General features: G+C 49.7%; 14 protein-coding genes across 14 annotated transcripts; 5 read left to right on the top strand and 9 right to left on the bottom strand.

The window, feature by feature from the left end:
• Positions 1 to 516: 516 nt before the first annotated feature.
• Positions 517 to 3,232, bottom strand: BC939DRAFT_459957 (SPX domain-containing protein). Its single transcript, XM_051556800.1, has 5 exons — positions 2,834 to 3,232; positions 2,027 to 2,735; positions 1,453 to 1,917; positions 1,126 to 1,268; positions 517 to 973 (listed from the first exon to the last, which is right to left on the bottom strand). The coding sequence occupies exons 1-5, from the start codon at positions 3,039 to 3,041 to the stop codon at positions 675 to 677; spliced, it is 1,824 nt and encodes a 607-aa protein (XP_051409385.1). The 5' UTR covers positions 3,042 to 3,232; the 3' UTR covers positions 517 to 674.
• A 56-nt stretch (positions 3,233 to 3,288) lies between these two features.
• On the top strand, positions 3,289 to 4,432 carry BC939DRAFT_531202 (uncharacterized protein; the record flags this gene model as incomplete). The annotated part of the gene is made up of 2 exons (XM_051561602.1): positions 3,289 to 3,309; positions 3,956 to 4,432. 2 exons carry the CDS (start codon positions 3,289 to 3,291, stop codon positions 4,430 to 4,432), a joined length of 498 nt encoding a protein of 165 aa, XP_051409384.1.
• Positions 4,433 to 4,439: 7 nt separating this feature from the next.
• BC939DRAFT_426753 (adaptin N terminal region-domain-containing protein) lies at positions 4,440 to 8,473 on the bottom strand. The gene is made up of 8 exons (XM_051553178.1): positions 8,179 to 8,473; positions 7,827 to 8,029; positions 7,545 to 7,703; positions 6,980 to 7,413; positions 5,968 to 6,875; positions 5,452 to 5,867; positions 5,181 to 5,364; positions 4,440 to 5,080 (listed from the first exon to the last, which is right to left on the bottom strand). Exons 1-8 carry the CDS (start codon positions 8,210 to 8,212, stop codon positions 4,617 to 4,619), a joined length of 2,802 nt encoding a protein of 933 aa, XP_051409383.1. The 5' UTR covers positions 8,213 to 8,473; the 3' UTR covers positions 4,440 to 4,616.
• A 146-nt stretch (positions 8,474 to 8,619) lies between these two features.
• On the top strand, positions 8,620 to 9,911 carry BC939DRAFT_459953 (uncharacterized protein). Its single transcript, XM_051556799.1, has 6 exons — positions 8,620 to 8,837; positions 9,123 to 9,147; positions 9,255 to 9,379; positions 9,501 to 9,528; positions 9,644 to 9,663; positions 9,765 to 9,911. The coding sequence occupies exons 1-6, from the start codon at positions 8,760 to 8,762 to the stop codon at positions 9,828 to 9,830; spliced, it is 342 nt and encodes a 113-aa protein (XP_051409382.1). The 5' UTR covers positions 8,620 to 8,759; the 3' UTR covers positions 9,831 to 9,911.
• Positions 9,912 to 9,975: 64 nt separating this feature from the next.
• BC939DRAFT_413981 (Oligomerization domain-containing protein) lies at positions 9,976 to 10,993 on the bottom strand. The gene is made up of 3 exons (XM_051552970.1): positions 10,921 to 10,993; positions 10,502 to 10,830; positions 9,976 to 10,390 (listed from the first exon to the last, which is right to left on the bottom strand). The coding sequence occupies exons 2-3, from the start codon at positions 10,634 to 10,636 to the stop codon at positions 10,070 to 10,072; spliced, it is 456 nt and encodes a 151-aa protein (XP_051409381.1). The 5' UTR covers positions 10,637 to 10,830; positions 10,921 to 10,993; the 3' UTR covers positions 9,976 to 10,069.
• Positions 10,994 to 11,933: 940 nt separating this feature from the next.
• On the bottom strand, positions 11,934 to 13,028 carry BC939DRAFT_459949 (thioredoxin-like protein). Its single transcript, XM_051556798.1, has 3 exons — positions 12,620 to 13,028; positions 12,417 to 12,435; positions 11,934 to 12,301 (listed from the first exon to the last, which is right to left on the bottom strand). The coding sequence occupies exons 1-3, from the start codon at positions 12,833 to 12,835 to the stop codon at positions 12,048 to 12,050; spliced, it is 489 nt and encodes a 162-aa protein (XP_051409380.1). The 5' UTR covers positions 12,836 to 13,028; the 3' UTR covers positions 11,934 to 12,047.
• Positions 13,029 to 13,649: 621 nt separating this feature from the next.
• BC939DRAFT_459946 (P-loop containing nucleoside triphosphate hydrolase protein) lies at positions 13,650 to 15,937 on the bottom strand. The gene is made up of 5 exons (XM_051556797.1): positions 15,642 to 15,937; positions 15,370 to 15,441; positions 14,786 to 15,198; positions 14,201 to 14,678; positions 13,650 to 14,099 (listed from the first exon to the last, which is right to left on the bottom strand). The coding sequence occupies exons 1-5, from the start codon at positions 15,882 to 15,884 to the stop codon at positions 14,013 to 14,015; spliced, it is 1,293 nt and encodes a 430-aa protein (XP_051409379.1). The 5' UTR covers positions 15,885 to 15,937; the 3' UTR covers positions 13,650 to 14,012.
• A 1,192-nt stretch (positions 15,938 to 17,129) lies between these two features.
• BC939DRAFT_479516 (pyridoxal phosphate-dependent transferase) lies at positions 17,130 to 18,200 on the bottom strand (the record flags this gene model as incomplete). Its single annotated transcript, XM_051558860.1, has 1 exon — positions 17,130 to 18,200. One exon carries the CDS (start codon positions 18,198 to 18,200, stop codon positions 17,130 to 17,132), a length of 1,071 nt encoding a protein of 356 aa, XP_051409378.1.
• A 734-nt stretch (positions 18,201 to 18,934) lies between these two features.
• On the top strand, positions 18,935 to 19,841 carry BC939DRAFT_459943 (uncharacterized protein). The gene has a single exon (XM_051556796.1). It carries the CDS (start codon positions 19,018 to 19,020, stop codon positions 19,723 to 19,725), a length of 708 nt encoding a protein of 235 aa, XP_051409377.1. The 5' UTR covers positions 18,935 to 19,017; the 3' UTR covers positions 19,726 to 19,841.
• Positions 19,842 to 19,880: 39 nt separating this feature from the next.
• Positions 19,881 to 20,896, bottom strand: BC939DRAFT_459941 (uncharacterized protein). Its single transcript, XM_051556795.1, has one exon. The coding sequence runs from the start codon at positions 20,573 to 20,575 to the stop codon at positions 20,300 to 20,302; it is 276 nt and encodes a 91-aa protein (XP_051409376.1). The 5' UTR covers positions 20,576 to 20,896; the 3' UTR covers positions 19,881 to 20,299.
• BC939DRAFT_262011 (uncharacterized protein) lies at positions 20,612 to 21,887 on the top strand. Its single transcript, XM_051551070.1, has 2 exons — positions 20,612 to 20,812; positions 20,934 to 21,887. The coding sequence occupies exons 1-2, from the start codon at positions 20,695 to 20,697 to the stop codon at positions 21,656 to 21,658; spliced, it is 843 nt and encodes a 280-aa protein (XP_051409375.1). The 5' UTR covers positions 20,612 to 20,694; the 3' UTR covers positions 21,659 to 21,887.
• Positions 21,888 to 21,891: 4 nt separating this feature from the next.
• BC939DRAFT_459937 (HotDog domain-containing protein) lies at positions 21,892 to 23,331 on the bottom strand. Its single transcript, XM_051556794.1, has 3 exons — positions 22,754 to 23,331; positions 22,598 to 22,616; positions 21,892 to 22,409 (listed from the first exon to the last, which is right to left on the bottom strand). The coding sequence occupies exons 1-3, from the start codon at positions 23,170 to 23,172 to the stop codon at positions 22,125 to 22,127; spliced, it is 723 nt and encodes a 240-aa protein (XP_051409374.1). The 5' UTR covers positions 23,173 to 23,331; the 3' UTR covers positions 21,892 to 22,124.
• A 531-nt stretch (positions 23,332 to 23,862) lies between these two features.
• BC939DRAFT_459936 (uncharacterized protein) lies at positions 23,863 to 24,209 on the top strand. The gene has a single exon (XM_051556793.1). It carries the CDS (start codon positions 23,906 to 23,908, stop codon positions 24,200 to 24,202), a length of 297 nt encoding a protein of 98 aa, XP_051409373.1. The 5' UTR covers positions 23,863 to 23,905; the 3' UTR covers positions 24,203 to 24,209.
• BC939DRAFT_459934 (phosphatase 2C-like domain-containing protein) lies at positions 24,121 to 26,333 on the bottom strand. Its single transcript, XM_051556792.1, has 6 exons — positions 26,021 to 26,333; positions 25,663 to 25,779; positions 25,077 to 25,247; positions 24,807 to 24,963; positions 24,585 to 24,709; positions 24,121 to 24,474 (listed from the first exon to the last, which is right to left on the bottom strand). Exons 1-6 carry the CDS (start codon positions 26,096 to 26,098, stop codon positions 24,325 to 24,327), a joined length of 798 nt encoding a protein of 265 aa, XP_051409372.1. The 5' UTR covers positions 26,099 to 26,333; the 3' UTR covers positions 24,121 to 24,324.
• Positions 26,334 to 26,396: the final 63 nt, after the last annotated feature.

Here is a 26,396-nt window from a genome sequence, read left to right as displayed (position 1 = left end):
CAGAAGAAAAAGAAGGACAATGAGGGTGCTGAAAGAGAAAAGAAGAAAAGACAGAGAAGGCCCATTTTTGATTTTATACAAAACCTTCTTCCCGCACGCACCCCCTTCCTTTTCCTTTCACGGTACTGCGGGTAACCAGGCCCCGGTTCGCCCATGTGCCTGGGACCCACATCGTTGTCCACGCGTCACACTTTTCACCCCCTGGACCAGATGCGTCATCACCCACCACTCAGCACCAGGCCGTACAGTGGGAGGAGGAAACTGGGTCCGGCCATGATGCACCTCACCAGGTTAAAGAGCAGCAGCGACTGTTTCCAAGTCGGATTCCCTCATGTTTGTCCTTGTGGTGCATGATGATCACTGCTTCCCAAACCATGTAAACCTTTTATGGAAATAAGCGCGATAAACGATAAATTAAAACGTCCATAGTTTCAGCCCAAGACACCAACTACCAATACAGCTACACACTCAGTCCCCATCCCCCATAATAAGTTCATGCCCAGGAGCTTGCAACGTCTCTTCAATGCCGTCAAACGCGTTTATTATGGCAGTAGATTGTGCTGAATAGATTACAGGTGTGTATACATGGTAGTGGTATAAAGAAAGGGAAGAAGGTAGATGCAGTCGACACCATGAAGTATACAGGAAAAATAAACAGGGGAGGGCCAAGGACTCTACATAAGAATGCATGTAGTATCCGGAACCTCTGACCACCGTTGTCCCGTAAATGCCTCCATTTCCTCCTTGGCCTGTTCGCGACCGGATTCCTTACGCTTCTCCTTGATCTCCTTTGGAAAGTACATCTCCATAAAGTTCATCATCGACACGTCCAAGTTGCTGGCGTCCGCCTCGAGCACAGAGTTGGTCTGTCGACACACCGGACAGTTGATCATCCTCTTCCGTTGGGCCTTGATTAGGCACCTCACACAGAAAACGTGTTTGCATCGCAGTCGAATCGGCTTCCATGCCACAGCTTAATGTAGTCAAGTTAATAATGATGGAAAGGGAGGAGAAGAGAACAAAAGAAAAAAAAACCATACATGTTAGCAATCCGGAGTTGACAACACCATCGTCGTAGAATTCATCGTCAGCTGCCAGAAATTGACAAAGTTGCAGATAACGTACACATGCAGATGGGACACGAATAATCGTCCGGTTGAGGGATGATCGACACCAATTGGTTCCCAATCGTGTAGGTGAGCGATTTTGAGATGTTATCGGTGTAGAACGGTTCGTTCTGGAGATGCTTTGGAAAACCAGAGCTCGCGCTACTCATCGTGTTTAGTTAAAGAGAAAAAAAAATCAGTATATACTATCTTCCCCTCACACAATTGAACGCGTTTACATGTTACACGAGGAACAAAAAACAACAGAAAATTGCACAGCACACAAACACGAAAAATGAGCCCCTCCCTCCCCTCCAACTCAGCCTAACCCATCCCAACCACTTACGTAAGATTAGTCCGCTTGTCGTGTTTCTTGAGAATCTTTGTCATTGCCATCTGGTTCAGTTCCCTGAACTGCTTCATCGTGATCAGTTCCGAATTCAACTGAAAGAAGGCGTTGAACGCGATCTTGGATTTCGATTGCTTGAATTTCTGAACCAGTTTGCTGCGATCCATCTCCGTCAAGAACCACTGGAGCTGCTGCTGTGCCTTTTCGGATGATCGTGTGGAACGGTCCGCCTCGTTGCCGCCGACAAAGACCTGGGCATCCAAATAGACCTTGAGGATCTCTCTCCATGTGTACATGTCCTTGTTCTGTGGCGAAGACACAACAGTCAGGATCTTGCTGAGATCTTCGACTTTGGATTCAAACTCCTGTTTATTGGCCTGCTGCAGCTTGCTGAGCTGTGAAACCTCCTCTCCCAGTTGATCGAAAAACGCCGTGTCTGCTGTGAGCTCAATAACGAGAACCCTAACGTGAGTTGGGTCAAAGAGAAAAGTAGGCACAATGTTAGTACAAACGTCCCCTTCCATCAAAAGAAACCAGGTTCGCCAGAATATTCGAGGCTGCTCTGACATACTTTTTGCCGTCCTCTTCTGTTGTCAAGATTCTCGACCGACCGACGTGAGGCTGATTATGAGTTGTCCTCCCGTGCATAGCACCAGGAGTGATGAGGGTCTCCATGGATATTGCCTCTGAAGCGACCGTGGACGACGGCGATGACGGCCCTGGCGATGTGGATGCTGAAGAAGGTAAGGGTGGCTCTGCTGTTGGTACGGGTGAGGATGGTGCTGAGGTAGGCTGTTCGTGCGGGTTGTCTTGGATGTCGCCAGCCTGGATGGGAGGTTGAGAGAGCGGCGAAAGGACATCGGCAAGGGATGTGCCTGAAATGGGTCCGTGCGGGCGATCTTTCATTTTTGGCGCACTGCTGTTTTCGACTGTTCCTGCAGTTGTAGCAATGGAATTATTGGCTGCAGACATATGGTCATCTGCTTCGCCCTTAACCCCTGCGCTGTTTTCGTCACTGACTGAAGAGTTCTCAGGCGCCTCTGAGTTGGCTGTAACATCGTCCAAAGGGTCCTCTGCGCTATCGTTGGGGGCGCGGTCCAGTCCTTCATGCAGGTCGCTCGAGGAGGACGAGGCTGAGGAGTTGAGAAAAGCGAGTTCATGGGCAAAGAATTTCGAAAGGTGCCCTTCCTGTGTTGCAGGTGGTGGTCCAAACGCACTTGCACCGATTGTTCCTGGCCCAATAACGACCTTGATACAGGTCTTGAGATGTTCCTTGTCCTCTAAAGCGGTTCGCAAGCGACAAAGGAGGAGTGAGAAACACCGGGCGAATGAATGGGGGCCCGTTGATAGGCACGTCAACAAGAAGAAGAGGACCTACCGTCAAAGGAATACTCGAGTCTATGCATATCTCCCGACATGGACTGAGAGAGTAGGTCCTTGATAATGGGCGAAGGCAATCCCCGGTCATCGAGCTCCTTGACGATGGCGTTAATCTTTTTCTTGAGTGATTTGTACTGGATAAGATAGGGACGCCATTCCTCGGGCATGGTCTCTGCGTTCGTCTCGAGTGCCTTGCCGAACTTCATGGTGAATAAGGGTGTGTCTGTATGGATGGATCAAGTGGAAGGAGATGCGAATGGAGAAAGAAGGCGATGTAGGGATGTGGGAAAGATCGTCTTTGTTTCCCCGCCAAGGCTCACAACCTCAGATCTTATTTCGTTTTCTTCTGGTTATGGTCTAGTGGGTTCCAATGGATGTATGTCAGCAAGGATGGTGGGGTCCCGTCATTGGGGGCGGAGGAGGAGCTAGACTCCGCTAGGATCTGACATCCCCATGTCTTCATCCTCCAATGCCGTAGCACTCGACTGATACTCAGCGTTGACCCCTTCTGGGCAGTGGACGCCTTTTGTTGTTGGTGCTGCTGGACCGGTACCGCTACGGTCAACGATGGCCAACCCCTGAAAAAGATCTCTTCCCTTAAGGGTCCCAGGGGAGGGGCACCACGCTGAATCTTCGCCACGTTTCATGTCTGTAGCGCGAGATGTCTCAAATGCGTGTTGGTCCCTTGATACGCGCCCGTCCAGAGGATTGAGCAACTGAGCCTCCACATATGGCTGCTGTGCATTTGCGAACATACGCATCCCTTGCAGATCTCGAATTAATAATCGATGACCAGCATGATAGACCATGACCTCGGAAGGAGTCAGTGTCGTCGCATTATAAAGATAAACTGCTCCGGGGGAACCATAGTCGCTAACAAGGTATCTCATCCTGCCAAAGACTACGACAGCTGGACTTTCTAGACTATCCATATAAAAAATCTTTGCCGGCGACGCTGTCATCCCAGAGGTCGTTGAACCAAAAGCCGAACCAGGGCTCGCCGATCCATTCCAGGAAGACAAAGACCCTGGACCTGTGGATGAAAAACTGGCTCCTTCCCGGCTGCATCTCCCACATCCGACCATGTCATCTTCGTGTCCTCAAGATCCTGGACTAACAGCAACAACTCCACCGCCAAAGCGACGCCCAATTAGAGGAAGGACATGGCTCCAGTCCAGAGCTAGCCACGGAAGCCTGTTCGTATTCATCCTCGGATGGACTATCATCCCTGCCACAGACACCCCTGCAACGCATCTTTGAACTCATTTCAAAGACCGATGCTGCCGCCATCTTGTTCTGCAACGGAACAAAGTCGGTGGTTATGGGCATCCTACTGATCAAGATCCTCTACGCCAATAACCCGAGCTCCTCCTTGGCCGGACTGCTGGCCACCCCGCTGTTGATCTATCACGTCGAGCAGCCGTTCAGTGGTGCGTTCATGGTAGGCTGGCTCAAACAATGGGTCGAAACCAAGGGCCAAAACGCACCACCAAAAGGCCAAGATCAACATGACCAACATTCTATCGTCTCTCTGTCCGAAAAGGACAACGACACGGCGACTTCAAAAGGCATGGTATCCGCTATACACCAATACTAAAACTATTACGTGTCGATGCACACACATGCATTGGCTATGATATTTTTTGTTTTTATATTTGCTCTGTGAATTATGAGACCTGAAAGCACTGCTACTTCAAGACCTAATGTTGTTTTTAAAATCGAAAAAGAAAAACATACTCAACCACGTATCGTTCCTGCCCTCTTGTCTCCCTTCCATCCACTTAGGCAATGGCACCAATCAAGATCTGGCTGACATCGCCGTTGGCGGAGCGGATCGCCAACTGCAGGGTCACTCCCGTTGCCGAGTCATATGTCATGCGGCAGCGGGCCAACACACGGATGCCGCCAATAAAGATACCAGACAGAATCATCGTATGCACGTTCGAGCCCTGAACAGTTCCAGTATTCTCAAGTGCCTGCATGCCCAAAAGTGCAACCAAGTCACGGCACGCCTCCTGGAGACCTGGTGAGGTCGTCAGTGCCAAGGTCTCGACAACCTCATAATCAATGCCGAGCTCCTCCCAAGCCTTGTTGAAGCTAGGGATGTATGAGGGCAACACAAAGTCGGCAATCGCCAGCGACACCTCCTCAACCTGGTAGTCATCCTCGAATCCTTCCTCGTCTGGCTCGCCCGTCTGTGGATCACAGTCCTTGACAATGAACTTGAGCTCGTTCGAGAACGTGCCTGTCAAAATAAAAATAAAAATAAAAATAGAAGAGTCAGATTACTGTCGCCATGAAGGAACTACGAGGCAAATGCATTGCTTTGACTCCAATCAGCTTACATTCGGGATACTCCTCCAATAATGTTCTCTCGAACGCGACGTATGCGACGCCAGGAACGTCGTAGACCAACTGAGGAGCAGGGATCAGCACCTTCTCAAGCAACGACACCTCATCGTTATCGGGTGTCATCAGCACGTTCACATCCTCCAGTACACTATCGTTCAACGTGTTCCTGATGTTGAACTATTTCATAGCCGATTCAAAATATTGGTTAGCAAATGAATCTACATAAAGTTCATATGTGACACCAATAGCGAACGGTGACGGTACCTGGAAGACGACGTGGTGCGCAAAGACATGCTTGACGCAGGTAACAACGTATTCTGTCTCGGATTCGGTCAACTCCACAGGCTTAGCAGTCGACTTGAACAATGGTCCAAATGAAGCAAATTCGGGAATCTCTGCCAACTTTTGGGAATAGATAGCTTGCTGATCCAGAGACGGGGCCGTGGAAATCGCTGGTCTTGCTCCCGCCCCGTTGGAAGCGCTGCCCGAATGAGGCGGCGAGATTTTTCCACCAAGACTCTGGATGGCGCTTGCCTGCTCTTGCATTCCTCTGGATTCCTGTTCCTCCTGTCGTGAGATCTTGGGAACCGCCGAAAGGTCGAAGGGTGTATCAGCCAGTTCAGGGTTTGAAACGTAGTTGAGGAGTTGACGTTCAAGGTACGCAAGTGCATAAGTCGAATCTACAAAGACCAAGAAAAGCTATGGGTTAGTTGTTGCGGGAAAGAGGATATTCCAAGGAACGATATACTTTCGCCTCTTAGCTGCGGTGCGGGAACATACCATCCTTGACATATCCTTGATCGTCACCAGTCTTGATGACCTTCAGGTACATCGTAGCTCTATCGCGAACCTCGTCATCTGCATCATCCAAGCAGCGGCTCAACAGGACCTTGACGCTCTGCTTGACCTCCTCGTCCTCCACGTTGACACCAAACTTGGCCAAGGCGCTCACTGCAGCACCACGGACAACTGCATTTTCGAGAATGACGCGGTTGTAGATGTAGCGGATATATTTCGTGGGCTGCGGGCACTTGGGTCCCTCGACTCCGAGCAAGTGTAAAATCTTGACCGACAACTTAGAGTACTCGCAATCCTCGATAATCTCGCAAAGATGAGACAGAGCTGCCTCCTTGGACTCGGGAATGTACTTGACAAAGTTGAAGATGGCCTCCACAACAGCGCGCTTAAAATCGTAGCCGCCATCGTCGCGAAGAGCGCCGCTCAAGAAACTCAGCATAACATGGTGCTTGGCAGGGAACTTGATGCAGAGCGAGCCGACAGCCTCGACAACCAACACCTTGGATTCATCCGTGATTTCTGACATGAATCCGCTGATCTGTTTCATCAAGCGCTCCACCGAAGCCTCGTTTCCAGTCTTCAATAGAGTGGTGATAGCAAAGGTCGAGATGCTCCTGTTCTGGTCCGTGATCATGTTTTCCATGTCGATGTTGCAGGGTGCGACGGCCGCAGGCTGGGTCATAGCCAGCTTGTTCAGGGCACGAATGGCTGCGAATTTAATGCTGGGCTTGCCTGAGGACAAGAAGTTCTGAAGGGTGGTAACAGCAGGGAACAGTTCCTTGATGGTGGCATCCTTCATCTCGCAAATGGCCTTGGCTGCCTCTAGGTTGACCATCTCGCTCTTGTGACGCAACCAACCCTCCAACAATTCATAAACAGCGCGGGTGGAGCTACAGAATCAAGATGAAAAGCAGGCGATCAGTATGTAGCTTAAAGGGATGGCAAAGTTATCAAACTCATAAGCACATATCCATTCATGATCATCATTTCTCACCTTGGATCCTCCTCCATGACTTTGCACGCATAGCGGACCAAAAGACACTGAGCAAATGGAGAACGGAGAACAGAGCCGCTTAAACCGCTCTTGGCAGCATAGTTCTGAACCAACTTGGACACTGCCATGCGATCCTTCTGGCGAATGGCGTAAAGAAGACCGAGGGCGTGGTACTGCACAATGTTGGAGTTGGAAACAGCTGTGTAGGTCTGAGGGACATTGCCGAAGGATGTCACATAGGAGGTAGCGGCCGAGACAGCCGACTGGGGTTTGGCGTTGATGGCCTCCTGCGCTTCGTTAGCCCAACGCTTGACAACATCACGAGCGATGGCATACAGGTGGTAGGAAGAGACCAGCGCAGCCGAGGAAACCTTCGCGTTCTTGTCCACAATAGCCGCCTTCAAGAATCGCTCCAATCCTTGCAACATTGACGCCTAAAGATCAGGAGATATCAAGAATCCAGCATTGAATATCAACGATCCTGTCTGGTCGACACCATGATCCCACTGAACTTGTCTGTTCAAAATAGCGCGCGCGATCGCCCAGGCACAAAAAGTCGACTTACGTCCGTAATCTTGCGAAGGACTCTGATAGCATTAGCGCGATACATGACCTCAGATGTGGGCTGCATGTCCTTCATCAAACTGCTGGTGACCATGATGACATCCTCAGCGACCGTCGAGAGTTCCTTGATCACCAAATAGACCATCTGACGCAGGGCAGACTAAAAGAGAGTGAAGACGAAGGGCGAACACGCGCGAGAAGAAGTTCAGGGATAATTGTAAGCGCATGGATCAGCAAATGGCCGATGGATTGCTCGTGGGCGATCGTGATATGGCGAACGTACGTCTTTGGACTGGAACAGCTTTGTGACGCTGAAAAACAGCTCGGTCGCCTCCGTGGTGCCAAAGGTCTCTCCCAACGAGATGAGATAGAGGATCTTTGTCAGAAGGGCGCGGCATTTGCGGGCATTGATAGGCGACTCGTTGAAGACGCGTGCCTCCTGCAGCACGGTGGTCTTGTCGAAGTAGTGGTGGTAGCCTATCCTGCCTGGAAGATTGCATCACCAAGCGAGAGAAGGATAGATGGTTCAGATGAGTAACAGGGGTTACCATCAGAAACATGTTCATGTTCCTGTGAAAAAAAAGTGGAGCGGGTAGAGGGAGCACATTGAGCAAAGGCGGGCTGTTCGTGATTACCAGAGTCCTCATCTCTCTTGGAATAACTCATCATGAAAACCAATCACTCGAAATAGAAGCGGTGGTGGTGTGGGTCGTGGTTGGGGCGAGATGAGGCTGATCGAGGATCGAGGAGAGGGATTATTGGCCGGAAAAGCAGACGGTCGCGTGCAAGCGTTGATAGAAAGAGGGAGAGAGATAGAAGAGAGAGATGAGAGGTGCGGAAGGATGCAGGGTGCAGGCGAGAGGTGATGGCAAAAGGATGGATTGAGAAAAAGGACAAACTAACTGGACCTGGGATGATGACACGTCGCGGGTGGATGCCTGGCTAACCTGTGTATCCTGAAATGGCTTGAAATAGAGGGATTCTCCTCTCTCATCCTCTACATTTCATTCTATGTAGGTCAAGCTAATGCCATGCGCTTGCTTGTGTGCACTGCCAAGCTCGGTCCTCGTGTTCGACCTCGACCTTTGCACATTCCTCTTTTCCATCCTCCTTTCTCGCTTTCATCCACACAGCACCCTCTTCCGTCTCTTCCTTCTTTACTTCCTCCTTCTTCTTTCCCTATCTCTCTCGTCCTCATTCTTCACACATATTCACTATGAGCGACTATCAGCCCATCGACGACTCTCAGTCCTGGAGCTCGCATGACGTGCTCTTCCTGGGCTCAAGTGACCAGGTACCGCCCGTGAAAGTGGGGCAAGGTGGTCGCGCTCCATATGAAGCCCTCTGGAACTCAACATTCGACATAGTTTTTCAAGGGATACGGCTTCAGGAAAACAACATGGATATCAACTCAGGAATGCAATGACTTTAGTTCGGGCAGTCATATCAATCTTCTTCCCGCCAAATGTCAAGCCAACATAGCAAAGACAAACACCGGCATGTGAATTAGGCAGGATATGGATCTCTGACCTCTCTTTACCGCCTTTTCTTGCCACGTTTGCTTCATGATGCGATAAAGGAGCGGATGATCGAACAAGGAGCAGGTAACGTTTTCTAGCCCGGAGCTTCGGATCAGATGATGCAGGCATGCATCAATACAGCCCTACATCGTATCTAACCAACTCGCTGCCAACCTTTTTGGACTTATTAGGGGTCACTGTGCTGGTGTTTGTCTCGCTGACGCTCCTCTTCTCGATCATCAACACACATAAATCGGGAGCACATCTCATGCTGGGCTTTATCATCACTGGATTCGCACTTTGTCTGGGACACCTGGTACGTTTACGTTCACGGATCGAATGGACACATCGCTGTTCAGGAGCCTATGCAATATGTCTGTGTACTGGATCTAACGCGTTGTTATACCCTATTGGGGCTTCCTTGGTGCAATGGATAGCTCAGGGCATGGAGAAATGGCGATTTGGGTAAGTCGTCGTTACACTGCTGCTGCGCTAGGATTTGCACATGACATCTAACCATGCCCCTCTTTTTTTTTTTTTTTTTTTTTTTTTTTTTTTTTTTTTTTTTTCACTCGAATAGATCCAAAGTTCAAGTACTTTGTAATGAACTCGTTTGAATGTCAGCATAGGATCGAGGGACATTGTTACAATTGGAGCACACTGGACTGACGACCCATCTTCAAATGTGTTATACCTCTTAGATCCTCACCCAGACCGTCCTTCTCACGCTCCTCTGCATCATCGCAAACATTTACTTTTGGCAGTAGAGACCCTACACTTAGACCACAGTACGAAAAACGACAACAGAAAATATGCAATAACCAATACAACTTCATATATAACTGTGCCAATCCTATATATAATACACACGCCATGGTTGTTTTTATCACGATGAACAAAAAGAAAAAGAAGAAAAAAAAAAAAAAAAAGCGCGCATCAAGATATGCTCCTATGGCTCGCTTGCTGCTGTGAATCTGTTCACAGATCAAAAGAGCGGTCTGTCCTTTTACCACTTGACAACCTCGGACAAAGGAATGTCTCTTTCACCACGACGTCCACGCTTGCCATCTTCACCTCTGGACCGACCTGGGTTTTCCTTCCAGCTCTTTGTCATCTTGCCCTTGACATCATCCCATGAAAGCTCCTCCGCATCCTTGAGTTTTAATGGGTTCTTGACCGAGGCCCACAACCCCTCCAAATCCCTTTCCTTTCTTGCCTCGGGTGTCATGAAGTGAATAACAACGGATCCTGCATCGATTACGACCCAATCCGAGGTATCGCGACCTTCCATGACTGGGGGACTAGTGTGGGGTGAGCTCTTCTTCAGCTATACAGAGGACCAAGAGCGAGCAAAGGATTGTGAGAACATGATTTCATCTCAAACTCTCCATAAAAGATCCCGTCCGAGCCCACATCAGGAAGAAGAAAAAAAACTTACTGCGCTATAGACCTGATCTGCAACATTTCCAAGGTGTCTCTCGCTCAATCCTTCTGCAATGACCATCCAGTCGGTCCAGTCGCACTTATCGCGCATATCAATGACCTTGATATTCCTTGCCCGCTCCGACTCCATTAACTTGACCAATCCTGAAATGGAGTCCGCATGGTGTTCCTCCACATGATCATCCTTGTGTCCATCAACTGCCTCGCCGGGTGATCGCTGAGCATTCTTCTGCCAGAGTGGTACGAAATCGGATGTCGAGCCCGCCTGCGGTTGCTGTCCTGCGGCCTTGTCCGGAAAGGAATCGTCCACGAACCATGAGAACTCTTCCTCCGAGCGATCCTTGTCTGACAAGAGGACCGATGCTGATTTGGTTGTCTCAGATTCGGGTTCGCTGTCCGAATCATAACCCTGACGGATTCCCTCGATATCCTCCTCGCCTGGGTAGAGCTCTGGAAAGTCCTTGGGATCGATGGCCTCGATGCCTTCGTTACCAACCATGAGATCGTCGACATCTGAGAGCAACCTATCATCATCGCGATCCTCGGACTTGGCGTCAGTATCCAAGGCGGGCGAGGACGCGGCCTTGTTGATGTTGGGATGGTTGTGGTGGTCCTCGAACTTTCGGAACAGGGCTGGGGTGGTGCTGTAGCGAACGCGGCGGGAGATGCTTGGGCCGATCACGAGAGCACGTTGTCGCGGTTGGGTCTGGGACAGGAGCTGAGAGGACCTTGGACAGACCGCGCGACGAGCGGCCGCTGCCCAGAACTGTCTTCCTGGCCGGGCTAATTGTGTGCTGAACATGTACTGGGTTGTGGTTGGAGTATCGAGGCTCCTGTTGGCTGGGCGGGTGTTGTTTTGGTGGCGCGAATGTGGGCTGAACGGACGGATATGTCGGGTGTTCGAAGGTGCAGGCAGGATGGGGTTTCCCAACGATGACAGAAGAAAAAATACGGTTTTTTAGCCCTCGTGTTCTCAGAAAGGCATTTTGCAACAAAACAACAAGCCCTTAATTGCAGCAGGTTATATAAAGCAGCACGCAACAGCATCGACTGATCTCTCACCATCCTGTCCCCTTGATGCTGTACTATGATCATCTTCACTGGATCACTGTCGCTCGGCTGGTAGGGTGTTGTTCCCGCAAGGGACACACCCGCCGGACATTGTTGGGATCTGGTAGATCAAACCATGCCAGGCTATGAGTCCGACCCGGTTGCAATTTTCACAACAGCTGGATTGGAATTTAGCATTTTGGCACATCCTTCTATCCTTACTCGTAAACCAAACAATTACAACCAACGGGGCAGCAGTTGCATCCATATTGGATACAGCACGATGCGACCAGGAGAAGCATTACGCAGTTGCTTCTTCAAGATAGAAGAGGCAACGCGGTAGCTGAAAGTGCAGATGTGCTTCAAGAGAACCAATTCTTTTTATTACAATGTTTATTTACAAATAAAAGGATGTGCTATTGCGATAAGAGTATAGCCCAATTGATGCCCCGTATGCCTTCCTGTTGTCAAGTGGAAAAAAAAAAGTGCCTTTAAGCCTTGAGCAACTTCTCGACATCCTTGGCAATGGACTCGGGGGCGGTGGTAGAAGCGTAACGCTCATACACGGTGCCATCCTTGGCGATCAAGAACTTTTCAAAGTTCCACTTGATGCGAGCCATCATGAGGCTCTTCTTCTGCGACTTCAAGTAGGTATAGACGGGATCCTCATTGTCGCCGTTAACATCAACCTTGTCCATCAAGGGGAAAGTCACTCCGAAGTTGACCTGGCAGAACGATTCGATCTCTGAGATACAAAGAAAAAAAAATGCGCATGAGTACTTTTGGTCTCATTTGGTGCACTGCCAACTTATCAACTTGTCCATTATGTCAAATAAAGGAATCCTGTTGTGTTGGCTTACCGTCATTGTCCCCGGGTTCCTAAATTGAGCCAAACCCATTGCACAAGAAAAGTAAGACCAAGAGAGAATGCTTGTTAGCAAGATGTAACCGCCTGTAACGAAGAGGAAGCAGTGTGAAGTTCAGACTGCGACCGGCGAGAAAGTGCAGCAGCATCAATAGCATTGAAAAAACAAGTAGTAAAAAGAGGAGGAATGTATCGTACCTGACCACCGAACTGGTTGCAGGGGAATCCAATGATGACAAAGCCCTGGTCCTTATACTTCTTGTAGAGCTCCTCGAGACCAGCGTACTGCTTGGTGAAGCCGCACTTGGACGCGACGTTGACGACGAGGACGACCTTGCCCTCGAACTGCTTCATCGAGATCTCCTCGTGCTTCTTGTCCTTGGCGCTAAGAGCGAAAAAGTTGGGGGTAGCCATTGTTACTGTTGGTTGTTGGTTGTTGGTGGTTGGTGGTTGTTGGTGGTTGGTGGTTGGTGGTAGTTGGCTGAGTTGGTTGAGTTGGCCTGGTTAAAAATGAATGTAAAGTTCGAAAGGATGGAGAGAAGGAATGGTGCCTTTTTGTATTCGTCAAGAGACAAACGGACGGTGACATAACGACGTACAGGGACCGGAAACAGCCCCGTGCAACCGAATACGTGGTCGATCGTCTTTTTTATCATTATTAAGGCGGCAGAGCGTCATATCATATGCCGAATGAAAATGAACGGACCCGCTCGTTTCCTCACTCACACACTTTCGCACTCGCGCACAACACCAGACAACGCACTTTTCGCCCTTTTCCATTCAAACCCACACAATTCAGTCGATTATTCATCCATACAACACTCGTTTACATCCACACCTCCCGTCAAAATGTCTGTGGGTGATCGCGCGAATAGAATTGTGCATCGCATACACCTTCCCCTCCGATCGGAGAGCACCCGCGTAAACAGCCAACAATATTAGTGAGGTGCAAGGGATGGCCGTTGAACGGCTGCCTTGTCCAATGTACATCATCCCACTCATTCCCCGACCACCGATGACGATAATTTGCGCTACCCGCAAATAAAAAAAAAAAAAATCAGTCCTCGTTCTCGAATAGTTCATGCTTGCGGCTGATTGAAAATACCAACTGGCATGCTGTCCAAGTGATCGGAGCAAAGAACACTTTGTTCACCAAAAATGGCAGTTGAGTTCCCATGAACTTTCTGCGCTTAAAAAAAAAAAAAAAAGTCGCCCGTGCCTGGTTGGTCAGCAATCAAAGACACATATTGTTCTCTTATCTAACCTCTCCCCATTCTTTCTCTCCTTCATATATCAATCCACAGATGCATTAGTAAAAGAATAATTATATTTTGTATATAATATCACAATCCATCTTCTATGTGCAATGGGGGATCAAGGCCGCAAGAGCTCGATCAATGGACCCATGCCATCGACCCAGCCCATCTTCATCGAAATCGCACCGCCGACAACCGTCGCAAAGAACAGCGCAAGTGTGAAAAGCACAATGTTGTACACGATCGCAGAAACATCCCGCTCCGGTTTCACGGGTGCATATCTCGACCGTGTGCCCAACCGTGACAGGCCCCGCTTGAGAGGACGCCCTTCCGAATCATCCTCGTCCTCTGAATCCATCTGCGGCTTTGCCGTTGTTCCTGTAAACGAAGAATGATGTGGCAGACGCTGCAACAGCTCTGGAAGGTCTGTGCCCAATGCCTAGATGAACGTTAGAACAATACAACGCGTTAGAGATTGCATCAAACAACAACTTTTCTTTTTCTTTTTTTTCTATTCCAAAACAGAAGCATCTTTTACCTCATCAGAAGCCAGGAGCAGCTTCTCATTCAGGGCGCCAAACTGTTCGAACTTCATGCCAATAAGCCCCTCCCTGAACTTTTCAATATCCGGAAAGTCGCCCATGGGGAGACGGTACTTTTTGGACACGATCTTAAACTCCTGTGGCAGGTTCTCGGAAAGTTGTTTCAATGCCGCAGCCTTGCCATAGAACGATGGCATCTGCTCACGCAAGTGGGCCACAATCAATGCGTGCACTCGAGCAAGACGGGCTCGCTTCACGATCTCGTTCACTTTGCGGATGGCGGCGTTGATGGGCAGCTGCTGTAGATCCTGCAGCAGATCGTTCTTTTCAGAGTCAAGCAGTGCTCGGCAGTCGTCAAAGGCATTCGCGGGCTTCTCCAGCCAGATCGAGACAAGGTACACGCGCATCACCTCGGGTGAGTGGACGACCTTGCCGAGTGACCACATCAATGCGCCATACCTGTGCAGGGAAAATAATAAAAATATTTGAGTCGAGGCAATGGTATCTAATTTCCAAGAGATAAAGTGATATTGAATAGACGATCCCTTGCCCATGAACAAACTTACACCCTCATCAACTGCTGCTGGTTAACCATGTCGGACTTATTAAGGACCACCCGGACCTTCTCCTCATGTCCCTTGAGTGCATGGATCGCAGCCTTGAGCTCGTTCGAGATATCCAATTTGTGTGAGTCAAAGAGCAAGAGGACAAGGTCCGCGCGTTCTGCAAACCATTCGATTACAGATGTGTAGTCGTATCCACGGTCGCGCTGCTTGTCTCCGGAAAGAATACCCGGGGTGTCGACAATAGTAAAGTTCTGCAGGACTGGGGACGGCGTCTGCGAGACCTGGAAGCGGGACAGGAATGCCTGTCCAAACTTGTCGAGACCCTTGAAGGGCAAGGCTGAACTAACTGCCGCTGCGTTTCCTGGGATAACTCTCTCCGTCGGGTTGTCCATGACCGCCACAAATCGGTCCGTCTGCAGTGTCGCCATGTTGTAGTTGTTGGATAAAATGTTGATTACAACCCCATTGTTTGTGTTGTGGTTCATGCAGTTGAGTAGTATAGGTTAGATGCTGCCAAGATGTTGTCTTCATTGGACATGGTGAGAGCAAGCAATTGAAGGCGAGAAAGATGGAGCTGGACGTACCGTTGGCTCGACTCCGATGTGTGAGCTGGGATACGACTTCTTCAGGAGCGAGTTGATAAACGTCGTTTTACCCTATTGCAAAAAGCGATGTCAAAGGAAAATGGGTCAGATTCGCAAGCAATGCATCTGCTCCTATTCCAATTGAGGTGGTAAATGCTTACAGCCGGTAGCAAAAGAGACTAATTAAAGTGATAATACTCGTTGCCAGAGGAAGCAATTGAAGCAGCACTGCTTGTTGCTAATAGCAATTGAGACCAATTGAGGAGTCATACCGTGCTGTACTGTCCGATCAGGAGGACCATGGGCTTGGCAGCAATGTCGTCGTTACCCAGGGGTGCCGAGGACGAGAAGTGCTCATAGTTGTAGGCCTTCTCGAGCGGACGGATTTTATGAGAGTACACATCCTGGAGGTCGTCAATAACCCGGTCAAACTTCCTCACATAGTCGGGGTTCTTGAGCGAGGCGACCTCAAAGTCCGAGGAGATTGAGGTGGCCTTGGTGTCGCTGGGATCCATTGGTGATGCTGTGGTGTAGGTGCTGAATGAGATGTAGAATTGGAATGAGGGCGATGATGAATTTTTTTTTCTGTTCACAGGGCCAAGTGAGAGCAGTTATGAGCAGGTTTGTCGACCCTCAGTCTGCCACGCACCAGCTTAACGGTGCCCTTGCATGTTTGTGCCGGCCAATCAGACCCCCCGTTTCCCCTTTTTTTCAGCTTCATTGGGGAAAATCTAAAAAACACATGGTGCGAAACTGACACACTCAAGGTGCATTTAACCCTCCACATGGGTTTTTCAATTCCATTTAGAAATATATACCTATCCAAATGCCTGTTAAACATCGCCGGTTTTTTTCATTTGCAGATGGACAATATATTACGGCACTACGAGTAACTACTAAGCACGCTTAAAGACAATCCTGGGGCGGCCGTTTCGAACTTTGCGCAAGTCCTAAGATGGTCAAGAAGAATTGACGGTCAGTATGCAGACAGATGTCGTCGTTCAGTCGAGTCCAGGCCCTCATTACAGGACTGAAGTGTACTTTCCCCCTCGATTGACGACGATAGATGATATTCGCCACGGTCCCTCTCTCCAGATGACTGACGTACATTCCCTTTAATGCTCTAAATTCTTCTTGCGTCGCGCTCTAACGCAGAAAGCGACGTCGACACTGTGAGTGATCATGAGTGCCAACAGCAATGGTTCGTGTGTTCTGAACAGAACAGAAGTCTCCAGACATCAGCGAACAATGCAGAGTGCAGAATGATGCAGGGCGCAGTACCGGACAATGTCCCTTGGGGTATCAGACAAAAGACGCGACCAAGTCGCTTTATCCTGACAATAATCAATGGCGATTTTTCTGGACTTGCAAGGAAGGAGGACGAGAAGAGGCTGAGCCCTTTGTCTGTTGTGTTGACGCCAAAGTCAATAAAAAAAAAAGCATTTACTATTGAAGATGTCTCGGATGACATGCATGCATGCATACATCGCGATCTAGTAACGTGCCGCGAGTGAACTGCAGGCATTACTTTATAGAAAAGTGAATTACGGCGCGTGTGCGTCTTAGGGGTTTGGAGCAGTTTACCCACAAGAGTGAGCAAGAGTGGATCGTTTACTGAGGACCGATAACGGCCATTGGCCCTGAATGTTCCTGAATTGGCATGCGAAATAACTGGCGGATAGTCATCTCATGTTCAATCTATGTTATATACCGTCTAGTCTGTAATATATTGCTATGTTTGTCATGCGGCGCCTCTGTCTTTATCGACTGCCGTACGCTGCTTTGTTACGATCCTGTCCAAGGGTCTCCATGGCTGGTGTAGTTGTCGTGGAAGCCATATCCTTGACCACTTCCACAAAATCGTCAACTGCCTGCTTAGAGATCTGCCAGTGTAGGACCAATCTGACCTGTGTCTGGGTCTCTGGGGCATTACTATTGCCGATCTTGATTCCCTTCTCGGCCTCTAGCCGCCTACTCAGCTCGCTCAGCCGAATTCCTGAGCCAGCCAGATCCAGGAACACCATGTTGGTCTCCACAGGGATGTAGACCTTGGCCCCACGCCCCTCTCGTTCGAGTCCCTCTGCCAGATGTTTCGCCAATGTATGTGTTTCCTTCATGGTGGGCCAGACATTTTCAATGCACCAATGTGCTGCAGCGGCCAGTCCACCGGCCTGTCTCCATCCACCGCCAAACATCTTTCGAAAGTGTCGTGCCTTCTTGATCAATCCCTTGTCGCCGACCAGGACACTGCCGATGGGTGCACCAATGCCCTTGGAGACACAGAGAGAGACAGTGTCAAACTCGCTGGTGATATCCTTAAGTCTGCATCCCTCTGCTACGGCTGCATTCCATACTCGGGCGCCATCCAGATGCAGACGCACATTCCGTTCCTTGGCGAACCGACGGATGTTCTGGATCTCTTGCAGAGGCATGACTGTTCCACTCAGTGTGTTTTCGAGCGAGATCAAGCGTGTTGGAGCCATGTGAACGTCTTCATCGTCGGATATGAATTCGCGTTCGAGGTCCTGGACTGTGAGGTGGTGTCCCTGCGTGGCAATGGCCTCTACAGGATAGACAGTCGCGCTCGAATGGGACGCGAGCCCACCGGCCTCGTATCTGAACACGTGCGATCGGGTGTCACACAGGATCGATGCAGGCGGGGTGAGGAGTGAGGCACGGAAGGCAAGCTGGTTGGTCATGGTCCCGGAGGCACAGAAGAGTCCGGCCTCGTGTCCTGTGAGATTGGCAACATGAGCTTCGAGCGATTGGACAGAATCGTCTTCCTCGTAGACGTCGTCGCCACGCGAGGCCCCCTGCATGACCGCAAACATTTCGTCGGTTGGGCGCGTTACTGTCGACGAAAAAGAAGGGGTAGTGAGGCTATTAGTTCACAGAATTCAGTGAATTCAGTGTATGCTAGCAGTCGTTTGATTTAGGCACTTGCGAGTATCGCTTCGGAAGTCAGCTACTGTTCTTTGAGAAGAAGGAGAAGAGGATAGGGTAGAAAACGAAGGGGCGGGGGTGGCACATGGGGTATTAAGGACGGAGTGTAGAGAACAAGAGGCCAGGATGTGTGCAACCCTTGTGCGAGAGGGCACGAGGAAAGAGCGCCTTGTAAAGACGGGACTGAAGCGAGTGGGGATGTGCATGGTCATCGTGATGAGTACGGTCGACAAGTGATGCCGATGATGGATGATGGGGAGGAGTTTAATTGCAGAAGCATTAGATCGGGGCAGGGACCAACTGGGCTTATTCGGGCTTGCATTTTTCACATTTCAGTCCGACAGCAGACTGCTGTGGACTGGCACTGTTCTGGGTCCCCTTTGTCGTTCTCGTTGCCATGGTTCTTCATGCCGGCGGTGCATCCCTTTGGTGCTATCATCCACCATGGCACATTTCACAGCAACCACCGCGGCGAAGTATAGCAGGATTGGGACATTCGTCCGTTTCCTGGCTGAAACGAGCATGTGAGAGGACATACGAAAACATCACATAGGGACAACACACGGCCAACAGGAGCACGCACATGGTCTGCTGGACGAAGGCGTGTCTATTGTACCCAGCCACGTGACCGGTGACAGCCCAGAGACCCTGGGGATCCCGGGGAGATCCCTGGGCCCCCGGTGAAATAGGTACCCAAATGTGCAGATGTCGGTGGGCCAAGGGGCTGGCCACTCCCATTTATTCATTCACTCATTCATGTGGATATCGCTTTGTCGCTCGTCATTCTGTTTGCAGCTTTCGTTTTTCTGCCGCTCACATTTGTATTCTTTATCTTCTCCTCCCCTCCTTCCTCTCCCATCGCCCTTCTTCTTCCACCGGTCCTTCTTTCCTTCTTCTTTTCCCTCCTCCCCCCTCCTCTCCCGCCAACTCGTTTTAGTGTTCATTATCGCACTCGCTCTTGTCCATCTCCGCAGCATGGGAAATACCACCACAAAGGAAAAGGCCGACCACATCGATGGAGGCGCACTGCTGCCCCACGGCGTCTACTCTGGCCCACAAGACTATGACTTCCGGATTGTGCAACGACTTATTCTACAGCGCAAGCTGGCCCCCTTCTACAAGGGCCTCGATGACTGGGACGATAGCGAGGATGCTCAGGAGGAAAAGGAGAAGCAGCAACAGCAGCAGCTCAACAGAGCTAGCAACACTACTACCACTCCAATCCTCAACACGAACACAGCAACGGCAACAACGACAGCAGGCACTGCTCCTCATCACCATCCCCACCACCACCAACAACATCGCATGTCAGAAGCAGAGCGTGAAATGAGGCGACTTTACCAAGGCGCGATCGAATGTCCCATTTGTTTCTTGGTAAGAAAACTTTTTCTTCCACACTTCATGCCGAAATAATCATAGCCTTCTTCCTCTTACTGTGGACACTCGTGGACCTGCGTCGTATCATCTGCCCATTATATGTTTTGATACTTTAAATCCCTTCGGCCCTGCTGCCTTTTTTTTTTTTTCCGCTGTGCCGACGTCTTTATCGTCAGCCCTTTTTTTTTTTTACATATATAAAGATATTTCTTTTGGCACTTGCGTGCGTGGGGCGGGTGCACGTTTGAGAGCACAATGACCTCAACACCGTGAGCACCCATCATGTATCATTGAACCATGGGGCTCTCAGCAAAGCCATTTTGTTTCGTGTTGCTTGACTGGTTCACCCACCCGGTCTGTCTAAATGGCCTCGCCCCTGACGGACAGAGGGTGACAGACGATGTGCTGACTGACTGACTGACTGACTGACTGACTGACTAATTTGACTGACTTGGCTGGTGATTGTTGTAGTACTATCCCCGCAACATCAACCGCACGCGGTGTTGCGACAAGCCCATGTGCACCGAGTGCTTCGTACAAATCAAGCGCCTGGAGAGCGCACCGACCGAATCCCCCGCCTGCCCTTACTGTGTCGAACCCAACTTTGGCGTCATCTATTCCCTAGCCCTCCTGCCCAGCGGCCTCCTTTCCTCGCCTCCCGCATCCTCGTCGTCCTCGGCTGGCCAAACGGTAAATGACTCTTTTTGCTTAGTGACTTGCCTCTGACCCTTTTTGTGTGTGTCTTTCCCTTCTCCTCTGTCACTTTTGTGGCACTAGCAGTTGTTGATGTTGTTGTCATACTGTAATTGCTGTTACTGAAATGGCCCTGGGTGCTATTTAAAGCGGACAGACCAAAGGGCCAGGCAATGAAGAAAGAACGACGCATGCACCATGCACTAGAAGCGGATTATCAAATGCTAACGTGCCTTTAACGTTCTCTCCGGTAATTGTTCCTGTGCGCTTTTCCTCCTCGTTCGTCCCAAAAAGACGGTCGGGGGTACCTCCATGTCTAACTCATCCTCAAGCAACTCTATCGAAAGGACGCCAGAGATCCAAAGCCCATCGTCACCATCGGTCCGTCGCAGAAGCACTAGCCACAAGAGTTCCGAAGTGGTGACTGCAGGTAAACCAATGTCACCATGTTGTGCTGCCGGTTATCAATTTTCTCTTGATTCCGAAAGACGATTGACTGACGTCCTTTTTTTTTTTTTTTTTTTTTTTTTCATTGTTACTCGTTATTGCAGATGAACTTCGTCCAGACTGGAATCGCAGGATTTTGGCAGCAGCACAGCGACAGCCAGGATCACGACGTGCTTCAACATCGTCCACAATGAACGCGACGTTTGCACTGGGTCGACGCCTCGCTGTGGGCAGACAGGGAACCACCTCGAGGAGATCCAACTCATCTGCGGCCGCCGCAGATTACAATGGCTATTTGACAGTGATGAGAAACATGGGCACCGACCTGGAAGAACTGATGATCATGGAAGCGATGCGACAGAGTCTCCAGGATGAACATGATCGACTGGCTAGAGAGGCTGCAGCAGCGTCTGCAACTAATGCAGGAGCTGCGAGCGGGAATGCGGCTGGAAATGCGAATGCCCTGTCACCTGGTCTGGGCTCTCGATCCGGCGGCACAGAGAGAGCACAGACCACGATCACCAGGTCTCCGCTGTCGTCTCCGCTTGCGCCACCCTCAACATCCTTCTCGACCCCGACGACAGCCCAAGGCGGACCGCGGGGCACGAGAGCGAGAAGGGACGGGGATGGGCACGACGACAGTTCGAGCAGCAGTAGGAGTGAGAACGAGAGTGGGTCTGAGAGTGACCAGGACAGACCAGAGCTATTGCATAACCGTGCGATTCGATTTGCGGCTGTCCCTATACCACGACCGACTGCAGTCGAGACTACTGGGGGGCCCAAGCATCGGCCACAGGAGGAAGCGACGAATTCGCCTGAAACTGTTTGAAAAGGATGGTTGGATCGATGAAGAGGAAAGAATGAGATAGATGCCCTTGTACAGTCCCTTTGGCATTCGTACCATCACCATTCACTGAAGTGAGAGAAATAAGAAAAAAGAGAAAAAGGAAAAAAAAAAAGGAAAAAAAAGCGCAGCAGTCGACAGCACCACCAAAAATGCACAGGCAGAAGAGGGGGGAGGGGGAAAGCGATCAGACATGACACAATTCACACAATAAAGTAAACCATTTTCGCCATGGCAATTTATTCATTCACTCGAACATGATTGTATTGAATCATTTGGGATTGCAGAAAGAGAGGCGTGTGGCCTGATCCGGTTAGCCGGTTAGCAGAACTGGCAGAGGGCGTGGGATATTATGTGAATACAAGTATGTATATATTTATACACATTTACATTTGTTTAAAAGAGAGGGGAGAGAGAAATCGTTGGTTGTCGGTGCAGTACTTCTTTTTTTCTATGCCTGCACCTCGGACTCTACAAGCTTAGGGGAGGTCTTTGCTTGGGTCAGTTGCTCCGTGATCTCGGAGACAGGGACCTTGGGGGCGATAAAGAGGGCGGTAGCATCGGCCAAAAGGGTGCCCTCGATGGTCTTTAAGGTGGCCTTCACAAAGGCCTTACGACCCTCGACCGAGGTGACCTCAGAATGAGCAACGATGAACTGGTCCGCAATGCATGGGTGGCGATAGTTGATGTTCAGGTTCGCGGTGAAGCCAGTCTTTCCGGGGAGATTGGGGATGGCCTAGAAAAGAAGAAAAGAAGAGAAAAGAGTGAGGTTCAAAATCGGTGTGTTCGTTCAGTAAAGTAACGTGGGCGGAGAGATCGGTCGGATCGAGGGGAATTGTTCCTGTCACACATATTCACATATTGTCGTGTTCAATGTTCCTGATTACCGATCAATGAGAAAGAAAGGAGCAGAGAGGCACTTACAGTCATGGCAGTGATTTCACTAAAAGAGAACAAAGAAAGGAAATGCAGCAAACGTCGAGTTTAGAATAAGAAAGAATCTGGATCCATGTGTTTGCATATGCAGATACAGCTGAACAAAGAGGATGACAGAGAATGAATTGAGTATTGGGCACTTACTCGAGCATAGTTGCCAAAAGCCCTCCATGGACGATATTAGGGTGTCCACAGAGGGACTTGCCAACATGGAGAACAGAGATAACGTGGCGCTCGTCCTTGGACTGGAACAGTGCGGGCGAGACCCCGAGCTTGCCGTCTCCACGGAGGGTTCCAGCGGTGAGATGATGGATCCTGTAATCGTCCGTGACAAGAGAGTAGGCGGTACGGCGCTTCCAGTGCTCGGTGTCTGCGGCGTGGGCCTGGACGATCTCGAGGGCCTCGAGGTGTTGCTGGAGTTGCTGTTCCTGTGCGCTGGGTTCAGGCGTGGCAGTCGTGAGGGGGGTGGCGACGGAGTCTTCCCTGGAGATGGCCTCGACGAGGGTCTTGATGGAGGCGGAAGGCGCGAGGGCGGTTTCGGTTGCGAGGGCAGAGATGGGCATGGTGAATGAGAGATGAGCAAGGGATGCAAAGGTATTCAAAGAGTGGGGAGTGAGGGGGGGCGTGACTGTGGAATGAGAAGAGAGAAAGAGAGAGAAGAAAGAAAAGAAGAAGAAGAGTGAAGAAGAGGAAGAGGGAAGAGAGAGAGAGAGAGAGAGAGAGAGAGAGAGAGAGAGAGAGAGAGAGAGAGAGAGAGAGAGAGAGAGAGAGAGAAAGAGAAAGGCGGAAAAACTGTTGCTGCCCCTCACTCTGCCTCTGCCTCTGGGACCATGTCTTCACTCTCGAAAACGTGTCTCCGTGGGGGCAAAATAATCATCCACGCCACAGCAAAAAACGCAAAACGAACAAAAAAGAGTCTATTTTCAGACGACCCTCCTGCCCCGCAGCCCGGTACCGACCCTCGATCATTTCCGAGGATACAACACCCCCAAAAAAAGGGACACTGTTCTCTCCCCGATCTACTTTGCTTACTTTGCTTACTTTGCTTACTTTGCTTTGCCGATCGACCCCTGGATTACCTTGCTACTGAAAAGGGACCCCTCATTTTCCCTTTGTCATGTCTATTACCAATCTTGACCCCTCCCTCTTCTCTGCTGCCCCAACAATGCCCCTCTTATTCTCCTTCCACTGCGCTTTCCTCCTCTATGACCCCGGCTTATGGGTGGACCATATGCTCATCTGCCTGAATACATATAAATAATATGCGGCATGCTCCATGCTACCTACGTAGACTAGATGAATGCGTGTGTGTGTGCGTGTGTGTGTGCGTGTGTGTGCATAGTTGTGTCCAACTCGATTGTTGTGCATGCTTCTTTGGATCCCAACACGATCAACACGTGGCGCAACATTCACTCTGTTTGCTGTGTGCTGCACCCCCTCCTCCTCTTTAACACAAGTCCATGGTCAATAAGGCTCAACCCTAACGCCTTTTTATTTCTTAAAAATAAAAAAGCAAGGATTATTATTATAGAGATAGAGACATTCCTCGCTCTTGTGCTAACTTTATTACAACAACAGCAACAACAACAATAACACGGATAGAAAAGGCGTTTGAAATGAGAGAGATGAAAGGAACGAAGGAGGAAGGAGGAGAAAGAAGAGTAGTGCAAGCGAAATAAACATCAGCTTGTTCATGAAGAAAAAAAAAGGTGGCACTAGACGTTTAACCTGATCACCATGACGCTAATGTTGTCCGTGGTAAACTTTTGCAATGCGTGCTCTAGTAGGACTCGGCTGGCTTTTGTGGGGCACACCACATCCTTGATCAGTTCCACCGCCTCCTGATCGCTACATACATCCCACAACTAATCAACGCGAGCAGTAATGTATAGATGTATTGGTTAGAAAGGCCTTCTTTTTACTATACATACGCATTTCCGTATTCCTGATCATAAGGAAAGGGTTATCGACTTACTCCATCGCATGCCAGAATGAGATACGGATTATCCGTCCCGATCTCTGTCCTTGTTGTGTATGGTGATCCAATAATGAACTCCTTCATCGAGCTGTCTCCCAACGCTCGTGTCACAGCCAGCACGCCTATTGTGTGTTACAACAGTAAATATTAGTCAGATCAAACCGCGGCGATGCATTCTGCATTCGGTAGAGATAACGCTGTGATGCTGCAAAGTCGTACCATTGACACGGTTATTCATGACAAATCCTCCGACATCCAGAATTCGCTGCGCCTCAGTGTGATCACTACCCTTATGATCGTATGAGAGTCGCACTGCTTTGTTTTTGTGACACAACACTGCTCTCGCATCCCCTACGTTTCCAGTGTAAAGAACCCGCTATCCAATGTAATTGTTACGGACGTCAGTACAAGTATTAACGAATCCCGAAACAAACGATCGCTGATGTGTGAACGAGTCCAGGTTGAAGGAAATCCATTAACTCAACATACTTTATCGCCCTCCTTTCGGATGTAGGCCATGATGGCAGTACAGCCGCTGGATCGTCCTTGTTGAAGAGCCTCTGCGAGCTCCTGATCCACTGCCAAGAATGCATCATTAACAAGCTCCTGGAAGTCCACGCCTGGTTGATCCGCCTTTTCGTCCAGAATGCGGTTAAACACCTATAACAAAAGATGCAAAGAACAATATACTCCATCAGAACCAATACTAGCACGGGTCGAGTGATATGCCACAAACCACACGGAACCATAGAAATTCAACACAAGGACAACTGAAAAAAAAGCTCTCAAAGTTAAAGTCTAAAAACGAGAAACACACAACAACACCTCAGCCTGCGCCCATGTTGGCCACTCGTCCATCATTCATCGTCCTGTCCTGTCTGATCATGTAAGCAATACATTTTACTTGAGTCAGGTCCAATTCAGTCCAACCTAGCCCTTGCTATCCATGGTGTCGAGACCGGCTGTCCAAAGTTTGTCCTGTCCAAGAATACATGGTAGAACAGGTGCCATGTCCATTCCACAGAATAACGCAAGGATAAATATAGGCGATTGATGTGTGAATGCGACAGGTTACCTCGTGGAAATGTAGGCCACACCAGTCCGCTGCAGCCTTGCCTGCGTGTCCATCAAAGATAGCAAAGAAGCCGTGTCCGGTAATTCCCTCATAATTGTAAATGAACGCATGGGTATCCTAGTAAAAAAAAAAAAAAAAAGATTATGCAATTGCAAGGAAAAATTAGTCCCGTGTTCAGCCATGACGAGGGAAGAAGGGGGATATCGCCAGAATAGCAACACATAAAAAAGACACGCATAAAACTCATGTAGCAATGTATACTGGGCCGGCGACATGAATAGGGATAGGGGATAGGGAATAGAAGACGGGAAAACAGGACAGGATTCTGTGCAGTGCTCTGCTCATCAGCGTAATATACCTCCATTGTTCGCCTACATCGCCTGTTCCTGTCCTCTGAAACTCCTACAACAAACTCAAACTCTTCCAGGTCCTTCATCACGCATTGTAATTCGTTTGCATTGGTGCCGCTGCTGTTGGGAGCTGTGTCTGTTTCAAACGGGGTTGAACCCTCGATCGAGCTGGTATCGTCTGGACTGTCGCACTTTTCAATGACAGAGCTAGTAATGGCTGTCGCCAAAATGGGATCGTGTCTTTCTGAGGTAGAGCTTGGTCTCTGCCGAAGGTTATGATGGTGGTGATGATGATGGTGCTGCTGTTGCTGCTGCTGTTGCTGCTGCTGTTGCTGATTGTGGTCCTGGTGGTGGTGGTGGTGATGGTGGTGGTGCGCGTCTCCT

This window comes from Gamsiella multidivaricata (genome assembly GCF_025024155.1).
Source record: "Gamsiella multidivaricata strain RSA 2152 chromosome Unknown BC939scaffold_60, whole genome shotgun sequence".
Classification (NCBI taxonomy): Eukaryota; Fungi; Mortierellomycota; class Mortierellomycetes; order Mortierellales; family Mortierellaceae; genus Gamsiella; species Gamsiella multidivaricata.
This window is presented reverse-complemented; position numbering and strand designations above follow the sequence as displayed.

What these genes read in the sequence shown, in the direction of transcription:
- BC939DRAFT_459949 (XM_051556798.1), bottom strand. Translation starts at nt 12,835, where the DNA reads ATGGCTACCCCCAACTTTTTCGCTCTTAGCGCCAAGGACAAGAAGCAC.
- BC939DRAFT_413981 (XM_051552970.1), bottom strand. Translation starts at nt 10,636, where the DNA reads ATGGAGTCGGAGCGGGCAAGGAATATCAAGGTCATTGATATGCGCGAT. An exon ending in CAGATCAGGTCTATAGCGCA is followed by an intron (nt 10,391 to 10,501) that starts GTAAGTTTTTTT and finishes TCCTCTGTATAG; the next exon opens with CTGAAGAAGAGCTCACCCCA.
- BC939DRAFT_459943 (XM_051556796.1), top strand. Translation starts at nt 19,018, where the DNA reads ATGTCGGTGGGCCAAGGGGCTGGCCACTCCCATTTATTCATTCACTCA.
- BC939DRAFT_459957 (XM_051556800.1), bottom strand. Translation starts at nt 3,041, where the DNA reads ATGAAGTTCGGCAAGGCACTCGAGACGAACGCAGAGACCATGCCCGAG. An exon ending in GACAAGCGGACTAATCTTAC is followed by an intron (nt 1,269 to 1,452) that starts GTAAGTGGTTGG and finishes CACGATGAGTAG; the next exon opens with CGCGAGCTCTGGTTTTCCAA. An exon ending in TTCGTGTCCCATCTGCATGT is followed by an intron (nt 974 to 1,125) that starts GTACGTTATCTG and finishes GACTACATTAAG; the next exon opens with CTGTGGCATGGAAGCCGATT.
- BC939DRAFT_459934 (XM_051556792.1), bottom strand. Translation starts at nt 26,098, where the DNA reads ATGAAGGACCTGGAAGAGTTTGAGTTTGTTGTAGGAGTTTCAGAGGAC. An exon ending in GATGTAGGCGAACAATGGAG is followed by an intron (nt 25,780 to 26,020) that starts GTATATTACGCT and finishes TTTTTTTACTAG; the next exon opens with GATACCCATGCGTTCATTTA. An exon ending in TCCGAAAGGAGGGCGATAAA is followed by an intron (nt 24,964 to 25,076) that starts GTATGTTGAGTT and finishes TACATTGGATAG; the next exon opens with CGGGTTCTTTACACTGGAAA.
- BC939DRAFT_459936 (XM_051556793.1), top strand. Translation starts at nt 23,906, where the DNA reads ATGAATGCGTGTGTGTGTGCGTGTGTGTGTGCGTGTGTGTGCATAGTT.
- BC939DRAFT_459946 (XM_051556797.1), bottom strand. Translation starts at nt 15,884, where the DNA reads ATGGATCCCAGCGACACCAAGGCCACCTCAATCTCCTCGGACTTTGAG. An exon ending in TGATCGGACAGTACAGCACG is followed by an intron (nt 15,442 to 15,641) that starts GTATGACTCCTC and finishes TTTTTGCAATAG; the next exon opens with GGTAAAACGACGTTTATCAA. An exon ending in ACATCGGAGTCGAGCCAACG is followed by an intron (nt 15,199 to 15,369) that starts GTACGTCCAGCT and finishes GCGACACTGCAG; the next exon opens with ACGGACCGATTTGTGGCGGT.
- BC939DRAFT_459953 (XM_051556799.1), top strand. Translation starts at nt 8,760, where the DNA reads ATGAGCGACTATCAGCCCATCGACGACTCTCAGTCCTGGAGCTCGCAT. An exon ending in TCCTGGGCTCAAGTGACCAG is followed by an intron (nt 8,838 to 9,122) that starts GTACCGCCCGTG and finishes GATGCGATAAAG; the next exon opens with GAGCGGATGATCGAACAAGG. An exon ending in ATGGAGAAATGGCGATTTGG is followed by an intron (nt 9,529 to 9,643) that starts GTAAGTCGTCGT and finishes TCACTCGAATAG; the next exon opens with ATCCAAAGTTCAAGTACTTT.
- BC939DRAFT_262011 (XM_051551070.1), top strand. Translation starts at nt 20,695, where the DNA reads ATGTCTAACTCATCCTCAAGCAACTCTATCGAAAGGACGCCAGAGATC. An exon ending in TTCCGAAGTGGTGACTGCAG is followed by an intron (nt 20,813 to 20,933) that starts GTAAACCAATGT and finishes TCGTTATTGCAG; the next exon opens with ATGAACTTCGTCCAGACTGG.
- BC939DRAFT_459941 (XM_051556795.1), bottom strand. Translation starts at nt 20,575, where the DNA reads ATGCGTCGTTCTTTCTTCATTGCCTGGCCCTTTGGTCTGTCCGCTTTA.
- BC939DRAFT_459937 (XM_051556794.1), bottom strand. Translation starts at nt 23,172, where the DNA reads ATGCCCATCTCTGCCCTCGCAACCGAAACCGCCCTCGCGCCTTCCGCC.
- BC939DRAFT_426753 (XM_051553178.1), bottom strand. Translation starts at nt 8,212, where the DNA reads ATGATGAGTTATTCCAAGAGAGATGAGGACTCTG. An exon ending in CAAGAGAGATGAGGACTCTG is followed by an intron (nt 8,030 to 8,178) that starts GTAATCACGAAC and finishes GCAATCTTCCAG; the next exon opens with GCAGGATAGGCTACCACCAC. An exon ending in TCCTTCGCAAGATTACGGAC is followed by an intron (nt 7,414 to 7,544) that starts GTAAGTCGACTT and finishes CCTGATCTTTAG; the next exon opens with GCGTCAATGTTGCAAGGATT.